The sequence below is a fragment of the Salvia splendens genome, chromosome 12, assembly GCF_004379255.2.
Source record: "Salvia splendens isolate huo1 chromosome 12, SspV2, whole genome shotgun sequence".
Classification (NCBI taxonomy): Eukaryota; Viridiplantae; Streptophyta; class Magnoliopsida; order Lamiales; family Lamiaceae; genus Salvia; species Salvia splendens.
Window position 1 is genome coordinate 14290589 of NC_056043.1, and position 11817 is coordinate 14302405.

Below are 11817 nucleotides of genomic sequence, written 5' to 3' on the forward strand. Positions count from 1 at the left end.
GTGATTAAGCATCAAAAGTCCGAAAGGTCTTTATTTTTTGTTATAATGTAGGCTCTTTGGTAGGTGAGGAATATTTGGCTAAAAAGTGACTCAAATAAAAATATCCCAAGTAGAGTTAAAATGACTCCACTTTTCTAAAAAAAACAAGACACTTCTAATACTTTATTTTTCTCCTTCAACTCCCTTTCCAATCCTTTGATTTTTATTTCTTTTCTTCACAACCTTTCTTTCTTTTTCTTTTCTTTTTTTTTCTTTTTTTTCACAAGCATCTTTCAAAGATCAAGCACACATTTTTAATCTTTTCCATTTCGCAACTTGCACTTTTTCTATGTTTAAGCACACTACTTTTTACAACTTTCTTCCTTATCTCTCCAATTCATTTACAAAAGATAATAAAAACTATACTAACCCAAGTAATTGTCCCCATTTATTTGTCTTCCAAAGAATAGGTTTAAAGGCTCAAAATTGGCTCCCAAGGGATAAAATTGAGAGGGTCAAAAATTTTGGGTATAAAAGTAGCTAAGAAATTATGGCCTAACATCTTCCTAAATCAACTTAAACACTATGTAAACTTATGGAGGCTAGAAGCAAGTTCTAGAAACATATATACATGAATGCAGATAAATCACACATGAAAGAAATTAGGCTCAAATCTCACAAGGTATATGCATGATTCAAGGCGAACAAGCAATTTACTAATTATGCATCATTTCACCAAACCATCAAATCAAAACGTCAAGACATACTTATTCAAAGATGAAAAGAACTTAATATCATTGGCAACTCGGTCTAATGTGTCCCTAAACATGCGTGTTTCTAAGTTCTTCATGTTATGTTTATGACATGGATTCACCTTCGGGATATTAAAACACAAACTTAAACTAAAAAGCTAAAACAAAAATCTAAACTCACGGTCCACCACTTCATCCCCCCAAACTTATTTACAACACAATGTAAAATAAGTTTGTAGAGTCAGTAGGGACGTGAGTAAACTACTAAATAGAAAAAAACATACCTTGAAATTTTCGGGTAATGGCTGGACGGGACAAAAATTTGAAAAAATAAAAAAAAATTGCGGCTGGAATGCGGTGAATGGCCAGCGGGCCGCTGGACTCTTCAGCGGTAGCTGGGATGAAGTAAGAACCGTTCCAGTGTGTGGCCAGCGAGCCGCTGCGCAAGCGCCAGCGGTCGCTGGCCGGAGTCTAGAACCTGCGCCAACTTGTTGGTAACATTCTTCCACCATTTGAATTTCCCTTTGGCGGTTTTGATGACATTGACTTCAGAATCCACGGGATGCAACGGCTTCAGCTTTCTAACTATCCTTTTCTGCATAGGTGTACGCAAAGACTTAGGATTTTCCTTTTAGTTTCTTGAGAGGTAGGAGTGGGATAAACTATGAAAATAGAAGGGTTAGAAGGATCTTCCCCTTTTTTCTGGTCGAATAGTTTAGATTTATCACACATCATAACCATCCTATAGTACTCTTCTTTCTTTGCTCTCCTTGCCTCTTCATCTTTAAGCATTGCACTCTCGATGTAGTAAGTTGACTTTCCTCCATGGTCACTTATTGTGATTTCTCCTCTACCTACATCAATAAGAGCTTTGCACGTGGCTAGAAAGTTTCTGCCTAAGATCAGAGGAACTTGTTTATCAACTTTTATGTCTAAAACAAAGAAATCGGCAGGGAATATAAAATCATCAACCTTTACCAATACATCGTCAATTACCCGTACCGCCTTTGTTGCAATATTGTCAACCATCCTTAAGCAAACATATGTGGATTTGAGTGGCCCAATGTTGAGCTTCCCGTAGTACTCCAAAGGCATTATGTTGATGCTAGCTCCAAGATCATAAAGAGCCTTGTCTACTTTACCATTCCCGATGGAACAGCGAATGATGAATTGGCTCGGATCCCTCTGCTTGGCAGGCCTTTGCTTTTGGATGATTTCACTACAATGAAGAGGTAGCTTTAGATCAGATTTCTGGAGCTTTTTCTTCTTCATAACCGCCTCTCTCAAGAGCTTGGCGCACCTAGGTATTTCCTGCAATGCATCAACGAGAGGGAGGTTAATATGACATTTACCAAACATATTCAAGAACTGTCGAAATTGCTCTTCAAGCTTGAGTTTCTTTTTGGGTTGGAAGGGTAGGATGATTCCATTGTGTCGCACAAGCTGATCAGACGCTGACTCATTCTCAGCAGCCCACTAACTTTGTCCCAGCGGCCCGTTGGGCTGCGCATTCTCCTCGGTTTTTCTCCACTAATTGAACCACATTTTTCTCTACACTTTTTTCAATCACACTCTTACCCTTGCTCCTAGAAGTGGACTTTCTAATCTTTGTGGCAACCTTAAAGTTACTATTTCCAACCACACTGTTGCTATTTTTCATAGTAACCTTATTCACTACCCTCTCTCCCACATGTTCACTACCCATGCCCACACTCCTATTTTCCACTAGTTGGTCCAATCCTGTAGTAGACTTTATCCCATTAACAACATATATGCTACACATTCTATTAAAACGGACTCTTAGAGTAGCATACATCTCCATCACCTCCTTATCACTTTTAATATCCACGTGGGTTGCTGACATAGGATTCACAAATGTGGGTCTACTCCATGTGTCTATCCCTATTTTATCCAATTCCTCAACTAAATCAAAATACCCAAAGTTGTCTGGGTCTAGACCACTTGCCTCTGCATTTCCACCCCCAATATATTTCTGGAACTTAGGGCATCCACAATGGGACGCCCGATGGCAGCGTGCCATCGTCCGCCCCATTGTGGGTGCCGGCCATCGTCCGCGGTTGAAGCGCGGACGATAGCATATCGTCTGCGCCATTATGGGCTCGGCGGACGATGGGCTATCGTCCGCGCCATCGGGCGCCCCATTGCGGGATTAGCGGACGATGGTCGCGGACGATGCCACGCGTTTTTTATTTTTGTATAAATACCCCTACCCCACCTTCATTTGTAACGTTTCATTTTCACGATTTCACTCTCGAAACTCATATTTTTATTATTTCGATGAAATGGATGCAAGTCCCAACAGTCCAATGTTTGGGGAGGCGCGTTGGCCTGGTATAGAACCCGACGAATATCAGCCGTTCGACGCCAACGCACAGTACGATCCCTAATTCAGCACGGAATCGTACGATTTGTCTGACATGGAGCCGTCACCAAACTGACCCATCAGCCCCTCCCGACGTGCCACTGCCGAGGTCGCCGCCGACGACGGCACCCCATCCGCTTCCGCCCCCGCAAAAAAAGAAGTGAAACCGGCAGCACGCGCAGAAGTTGCCACCTCCGGGAGTATGTGAAGAGTACGCCCCCGGCCGTACAAACTACCAACCGGATGAAACCCTCGTATTAGCGAGGTGTTGGGTGGATATATCGGAGGACCCAATATTCGCGAACAACCAGAGGCAGCAGGCGTACTGGGTGCGCATCGTCGAGCGCTACAATGCGGCAAAGCCGCCGAGCGCGTACAAGCGCCAACGGGAGCAGCTCCGCAAGCACTTGGACCAGGTGAAGAGACAAATCAACCTGTTCTCGTCGGAGTACGAGAAGTACGCGAGGGAGCAGGGGAGCGGCGAGAGCTTGAGTGATGTGCGCGTTAAAGCGCTGTTGTCGTACCAGTCCATGTACGGTGACTTCAAGCACGAGGCCATCTGGACGCTCTTGAGGGACAAGTAGAAGTTCCAAGGCGGGATTCTGCACACCGGGGCAACAAAGATGACGAAGACCACAGAAGTTGGTGGTTACACGAGCAGCGAAAGCAGAACTCGTCCGGTGGACCCCAACCGGACGTACACGGGGGATGATAGTACTGGCACACCGATGTCCTCCCTGCGTCCCATAGGCGTCAAGGCTGCGAAGGCCAAGGGGAAGGCGGCGGCGACATCATCCTCGACCGCCGCCACACCATCGCCGATCCCGGCCCCGAGTGCGACGGTCGCAGCGTATGAGTCGTTGGCAGCAGCCTCGATGGCGAAGACGTTGTTGCAGACGCACAAGGTCCTCAAGAAGTGTACGGACCCCGCCGAAGCCTAAATTCTCCGGGGGTTGATCGATGAGTTGCACCGGAAGTTGGGAATTGCGTTGATTAGCCAACTTGAATCGTGTAACTTTTGTGTATTTATTAATGCAATATTCGCCGGTTTTTTATTACTCGTTGTGTTTTTAAATTAGTTTGCATTATATATATGAAAATATTTAAATTAATTAACAAAACAATATTAAAACATATAGGGCGCGCCTTAGGGCGCCCCATTGCAGGTGGGAGGGTAGGAGGATAAAACTGCTGACGTGGCGCGCCTTAGGGCGCACCTTAGGGTGCCCCATTATGGATGCCCTTACCATTTGGAATGAAATGTCCCACATGATGAATATAGAGGCCAAAAATGTCGTCCCTCAACAAATTCAAATTTCAATTTCAAAAAATGTACACAAACTACTCTTATGACAAATATATAAAACTTGACTTATTGGATGGGGGAGCAAATAAACTTTGTTCAGTTAGTAAACTTGAATTGACAAAAAAACCATAAGAAAAACAACAATTGCCCAACTCCCACCTTAAAATACCCAAATGACTGACTGTGGGAGCAAATAAAACTTTGTTGAAGATAAGATACCCAAATTACTGGCTGAAGAAATATATAATATGAGTTACTAAGGAAAAGCATATAAAGTGCGAATTTGTTGCAAGTTTTAATTTCAACTTTAGAGGGTTCAACTAGTTTTTGTCTCAAATTAACTATGTCCCGAGTTCGATTTTACACCACAAACCACCTCAAACACACACTAACCACAACAATGGCAGTCTCCACAATAAAAAACCTCAATCCCTTAACGAATCTGAAATACTCTATATGAATCTGAACTACACTATACCCAAAATCTGAACCAAAAAATAAGAAGCTGACATGCTTTGGATGAGGGATACTAAGAGAACAACGAATGTAAAAAGGAATGCAAAACTTCAAATCTAGAAAAATGACTGCAAACAGAACTTACGGAGTCGGCGGCGCAACAGATGCTGCGGTCGCCGCCGATGAGCAGAACATAGGATTCAGATGTTTGAAGTTTGATTTTTGATGTTAGGTTCGGGCTGAAGGATCGCGTTTTGATATTAGGCAAATTGGGCGTTTTTAATATTAGAGCATCCGCAATGGCGCACGTCCACGCGGAATTCCCACCCGCGTGCGGGAATTCCGTGGCGGTCGTCCGCCATTGCGCGTCCCTTCCACGGATACGGAATTCCGCGATGGAATTCGCAGTTCCGCGGCCATCGGCGGAATTCCGCGGGAAATTCCGCGCGGACGTCCGCCATTGCGTTGACGCGCGCGGAATTCCCGTTTAATGCATTAAATGTTTTTTTATTAATGAAATATTTTTCCCTATTTGTGTCGACTATTTAATTCCGTAAATTTTTACTTCCGAAAATTATTTGATTTGTGAATTTTTTTAATTGTGGGAATTCCGCAGGGAATTCCTTATAACGTGGCAGTGCAGTGGGAATTCCTTATGACGTGGCAGAAGGCGTTTTTGGGAATTCCGTGGGGATTCCGCCGAGAATTCCGCACCACTGTGGATGCTCTTAGGAGATTTTAAAAAAATAAAAAAATTCATGTAATCGCACACTCAGCATCCACAACATCATCCACATCAGCTTAAATACACACGTCAGCACACTACTTAACCGGAAAACCCGCCTTGAAAAATCGGAGCACAGGAGTAAAGTTCATGACTTTTCATGCAACATTTAAAGTTAACTGGAAAAAAACAAACAATTGTTAAAGTTCATGAATTTAAAGGTAGTTTACCCTTAAAAAAAATTTAAATAATAAAAAAAAATTCGAATAAATATTACTTGAAAGTTAAAGATGTTAGTATTATTTATTTTTAAAATATGAAAGGTGCATAAGTGCAAGGTGTTTTAGTGTATAAACTAAATTTGCATTTCTCACAAATATTTTACTAACTACATTCTAGAATCAAGTTAAATCACTTATGCAATATCGATAATATTTTATATTCAAGATAAAACACTTAGAGCATCCACAACCGTGCTCTTGCCAGCGGCACGGTTGTGGGCCCGGGCGGTACTATTCATGCCTGCTCTCTGGCAAGAGCACAACACCCACAACTGTGCTCTTCCGCAAGGACGAGCACAATTAATATAAAATTCAATTACACAAAAACATTTTCATAATACTAAAATTCATTAAAAAAACCACAATAAAAATAACAAATTACAAATAAAATAAAAAGACATAATTAAAATCCTAAAAATTAAAAATTACATAATTAAAATACTAAAAATTAAAAATTACATAATTAAACTCCTAAAAATTAAAAATTACATAATTATTGGCTAATATAACCCGAGGAAGACTACGCATCCGGCGGCACCAACCCCAATTGTTTTTGGAGACCCAATATCATGGACTCGTGCGTTTGAAGTTGCGTGGGGGTCATAGTTGACCTATCGGCCATATTGAGTTGGGTCAAAAGGGCCCACAACGAGTTGTTCGGGGGTGGAGGTGGAACATAGGGTGCGGGTTCGGGAGCAGGGGCAGATGGAGTCGCGGCGCGACGTCGTTCGGCCGCCGCCTTCTTCCTACCTTGCGGTCGGCGTCGGGAACCGCTTGGTTGGGCATCGGGGCTACCCAAGTTAGCTTCGGCGAGTTGGCTAGCCACTTCTTCGCCGGCGTCGGATAGGGATGCCGACCGTGAGCGTTTGGAGGAGCCGCTAGAGGAGGATGTTATGCCTCCCTTATACTTCGGGTGCGTCCGCGTCTCCTGCCAAACGTTAAGATATTTGAACGACTTACCGTTCATGGATTGGTAGGTGCTCAGCGAGGCGGTGATGATGTCGACCTCGCTTCGGCCGCTCCCGGCATTCCGGGACTCCTGGATGAAATAGCCGTTGAACTTGCCAATTTCTTCGTTGGCTCGGCCGATGCAGTTGCGCACCATACTCTCGTTGCGCTCGATCGTTCCCGGCGGCCGGTGTGCATTGTACCGGCTAGAGACGCGCCACCAAAAGTGATCGCCGGATTGGTTCGTTCCAACCACCGCATCTTCGGAGATTTCCAAGTACGCCTTGAACAATCTTTCCATCTCCGCCGGTGAGTACGGTGTGCGGACACCGGCGCGAGATGGAGGATTCGGCATTTGGGAAGGGGCGCGAGGCCTAGGCTCCGGTGTCCACCCGTAGCGCCCATCGGAGGCACCTTGATCGTCGATTGGGTATGGCCGGTAGCCACTCGGAACGCCCGAATCTTGGGTGAGAGGAGGGGCCGAATATTCCGTTTCCGGACTATGAAACGGTTGCGAACCGAACCATTCGGGGTTCCAACCGTGAGAGCCGCTTGGGTTGTCGTCGTTACCGGACATAGTGGTGTTGTAGGGTGTGAGAGGAAGATGAAAATGGATATGAGAGATTGATGATGAGAATTGTGTAGTGAAAGTGTGAATTTTTTGGAGTGAAATTGGGGGTATTTATAGATGAAAGTGTGTATTTTTGGGGTAAAAAAAATAAATAAAAAATTAAAAAGTGGGGAAAAACGGTTATAAACGGATATAATTTTTTGGGGAAGTGAAAATTTTTTTTTTATTTTTTATCGATTTTTTTAATAAAAATCCGATTTTTTAAAAATAAAAAATAAAAAAATGTTTGAAACCAACGGCTATGCCGTTGGCGAATGGGAGACCGCCACGTGTGCGTCCGCTGGCACGGACGTGCTCGATACATCGAGCAGCGCCGTGCCAGCGGCGCGGTTGCAGCGGTGGCGGTCCTTCGCCTTGCCGCTGGCACGGACGGCGGTGGCGCCAACCGCCACCGCTGCGGATGCTCTTATATGCATTATCGAACTGCGTTCAATACATGAATAAAATTATGTAGGAGTGAAATGAATATTTTTTTAATGGTTCTTGCATTCTTATTTTTTTATTCTTCTTATAATTCTGTTTTCGTTTAGTATCAATGAAATTATGTAAGAATGGGACGAATATTTTTTAATGGTTCGAGTGTTTTTATTTTTTTATTTTTTTATGTATAATTTTAATCAGTTCCTTTCTCATTCCAAGTTTAAGTATTATTTTCATATTGAGGCACACAATCTTTTAGATACTCCATAATATATAAAATAAAATTAAGAAAACAATACCAAGAATAAATTTCGGTAAATGATGGTCCCCCATAGTGAATGCATGCAGTGGTTAATCATTATAGGCTGGAAAGTGGGAGACATGCTATCAATTAATCACAAAGCTATTATTTATTAATTACATGTCCAAAAATTTTATATATAGGAGTGTATCACTTTCATTAATCCAACCACGCTATTATCCCCACTTTTTCTTGCGCCTTTTGACTTTATACATAGTGATGATTGTTTTTCGCATGCTCCTAAATCATTCCTCCCTCAGTATCCATGGCAGAATTAAACCACTAAAACAAGAATTATACTGCAATTATTTTTCAATAATATTAATTATAAAATATAAACTTACGGTGTAATTAACAAGTTAATGATTTTTTTACGAAACAAAAAGATAGGAAACTGTAATTTGTAGTACTTCACTCAACCACTCTATAACACTATCACATGTCAATATCCAAATAATTTAACGAGGTTAGCATATTAGAAGACCTTATACAAAAGAAATTACTAACCAAAAATAGTGAATTATACTCTATGTCCAACATATAAAATAAAACCCTAACAACTATTTATGAGTTAATTTTAACTACACCAACTTGTATATTGGTTGGCTTAATTATTTATTTAATATCACGCACTGAAACAAATAAGCTTGTGAAATGATTGTCTATTTAAATATGAATTTACCCCCTTCTAAAAATAATCAAGGAACGAGTATTACAATAGGACATATGGAAAAGAAAGTAATCACGCTTCACAACATGAACATCTATGTAGCAGAAAAGCCCTTAATTCAGCTGCAAACACCAATCAACACAACATTCCCTTTCCACACATACACTGTTGAAACAAAAGAAACACAAAACCTCAATTAAATAGAACTAATCAATCTCCTATTTCACTCCCCTTTCATCAAATCACTTCACAAAGAATCATCTTTAAATGGACTCCTTATTTCTCATCTCCCTCTCCCTCTCCCTTTCCTTTTCTATGTCACTCTCACTCGAAATCAAATCCTCCACCACCCTCGATTCCATCATCCGAGACTACACATTACAATCATACACCAACAATTCCTTCAAGACAGGCAAGCTCTACACCATCAACCTACCGGCAAACCTCTCCGGGTCCGTACACGCCGACGCGATAAGGCTCCGGTGCGGCAGCCTACAAAGATACGGCGCAAGCATCAAAGAATTCCATCTCAACAAGAGCATAAACGTCCACCCTTGCCTCGAGCGAGTCATCCTCATCCGCCAACGCATCGAATCAAAAAACTTGTCTTCTCTCTACTACGACGACAACGCCCTCTCCGGCTATGAACTCATCTCCCCCATCCTAACCCTAACCGCTTACTCTCTCTACGGAAGCAATGCAACCACCATCGATCTCGGCCCCATCACGATCGATTTCAGCAGCGTGGAAAACAAGTCGAAAAGCAATATTTTGTTATGTGCGAGCTTTGGGGTGGATAAGAAGGAGGTAGTGTTGACAAAGCAAGTGGGGGATAATGTGTGTGGGGCGGCGAGAGAGGGGCGGTTCGGGGTGGTGAGGGAGCAGGGACTGATGCCGCTGAAGGGGAAGGTGAGTAAGGCGAAGATAGTGGTGGTGAGCTCGATTGCAGCGGCGTTGGGGGCTTTCCTGCTGAGTTTGCTGGTGGTGGCGATGGTGGTGAACGCGAAGAAGAAGGCGAGGATGGACGAGATGGAGAGGCGAGCGTACGAGGAGGAGGCGTTGCAGGTGTCGATGGTGGGGCATGTGAGGGCGGTCACGGCTTCCGGCACCAGGACTGCGCCCACCATCGAGCATTATGATTATCGAGTTCGCCATTCTTGATTATTTTATAGTTGGTGATTATTTTAGGGTTTATTCTTGATTTTCATCCTATTTTACTAATACTCTGATCAAAATTTTCAAATTTTGAATGTTGGATACTTGCATAAAAATCAATGATGTGATTCCAAGTAAATAAAAATCGCATAATCTCGCGTTATTAAATGAATAATGGAGATAAGGTTAAAAAGGAAATAATGGAGATAAGGTTAAAAAGGCAAGGTACGTAGAATCAAAATCTGTTTAAGTAATACTCCCTATGTTCCATAGTAGTGGAGACATTTCTTTTCGGCACAGAGATTAAGAAAAATTATGTTAAGTGGGTTAAGTGAAGAAAGAATAAAGTAGGAAATAAAAAATGTAGAGAGTTAGATGAAGAGAGAATAAAGTATGAGAGGGTAAAGTAAGTGAGAAGAAATGTGTTGACTTTTACTAAAAGTGGAAATGACTCCACTACTATGGAACGTACCAAAATAGTAAAATGACTCCACTACTATGGAACGGAGGGAGTACTCCCTATTTTGTTTAAAATTTTGTTATTCTAGTTAATTTTCTAATTATCCTCATTTGCCCCGTATAAGAGCATCTCCAACCATTACACTAAACTCAAACTAATTTTAGTATAAATATCACACTAAATATTGATTTTGCTCCAATCATTTACACTAAACTCAAACTCAAAAGAATATTCCTCATCAACTAACTTTTTATACTTTTCAATCATACTTATTTATTTTAACTAAATTACACACTAACCCCATAACACTTTGTCAATATCTTACATTAAATTAAATAATATAATAAGATTTATTAATTAATATATCTAAATATGAAATCTATTATTTATTAAATAATAAATTACATAATTTAGAAAATTTAAATAGAATAAAATTACTATAAAAAATATTACAACGTACGCTTAAAATAACTAAAACTCAAAATTAAAATCATTCAAAAATACCACAAGTACATAAAACATACTACGTCGTACACATAAAATAACTAAAACTCAATGTTCGAAATTTGCATATTGATCACACGAATGATCAACTAGTGCATTTTGATGTTTAAGATGGGTTCTTTTATTTCTTATTGCATCATATCGAATTAAATACTCTTAAAATTAAACATCTTCATTTGTCGTAATCTCAACTTCTGGTTGTGACACCTCTCTAGCAACTTCAATTGGAAAACTAAGGTCACGCTCTTTTTCATTAATCATGTTATGCAAACTTATACATATGTAATCATGATGAATGATCTGCTACACACCTTACGTGAGCACCATTCGTGAGCACCACGCTTGTTTAAGACACGTTAAACATTGTTTGTTTTGTTTTATATGTCTAGTTTGATTCTAATACATTAAAAATTAATATTGACACTTTTAATTAAAGGAAATAATTAAATCGAGCTTTGATTTTTATGAAAATTGTAAAATTAAAAGTGTCAATATTAATTTTTAATGTATTAGAATCAAACTAGACATATAAAACAAAACAAACAATGTTTAACGTGTCTTAAACAAGCGTGGTGCTCACGAATGGTGCTCACGTAAGGTGTGTAGCAGATCATTCCTCGTTTAATCATTATGTTACGCAATACTTCTTTCTTCCAAAAACACATTGATCTTGATACTATTTGAATAATATTAATGTACGTATAGTTATTAATCTATATAAAATTGGATTCTGTAATGTACGTATATTTATGAATCTATCTAATAAAATAATTGTTTCCATAGATTTATATGTACCGTAGGTTATTAATCAATCTAATAAAATTGGATTATGTATTTCGGAATAAAA

The 11817-nt window shown here is 40.6% G+C and overlaps 2 protein-coding genes across 2 annotated transcripts; one reads left to right on the forward strand and one right to left on the reverse strand.

Moving 5' to 3' along the window:
• Positions 1 to 652: 652 nt before the first annotated feature.
• Positions 653 to 5110, reverse strand: LOC121758566. Its single transcript, XM_042153955.1, has 2 exons — positions 5022 to 5110; positions 653 to 2042 (listed from the first exon to the last, which is right to left on the reverse strand). Exon 2 carries the CDS (start codon positions 2001 to 2003, stop codon positions 1317 to 1319), a length of 687 nt encoding a protein of 228 aa, XP_042009889.1. The 5' UTR covers positions 2004 to 2042; positions 5022 to 5110; the 3' UTR covers positions 653 to 1316.
• Positions 5111 to 8915: 3805 nt separating this feature from the next.
• Positions 8916 to 10072, forward strand: LOC121758104. The gene has a single exon (XM_042153540.1). The coding sequence runs from the start codon at positions 9119 to 9121 to the stop codon at positions 10010 to 10012; it is 894 nt and encodes a 297-aa protein (XP_042009474.1). The 5' UTR covers positions 8916 to 9118; the 3' UTR covers positions 10013 to 10072.
• The last annotated feature ends 1745 nt before the right edge of the window (positions 10073 to 11817 follow it).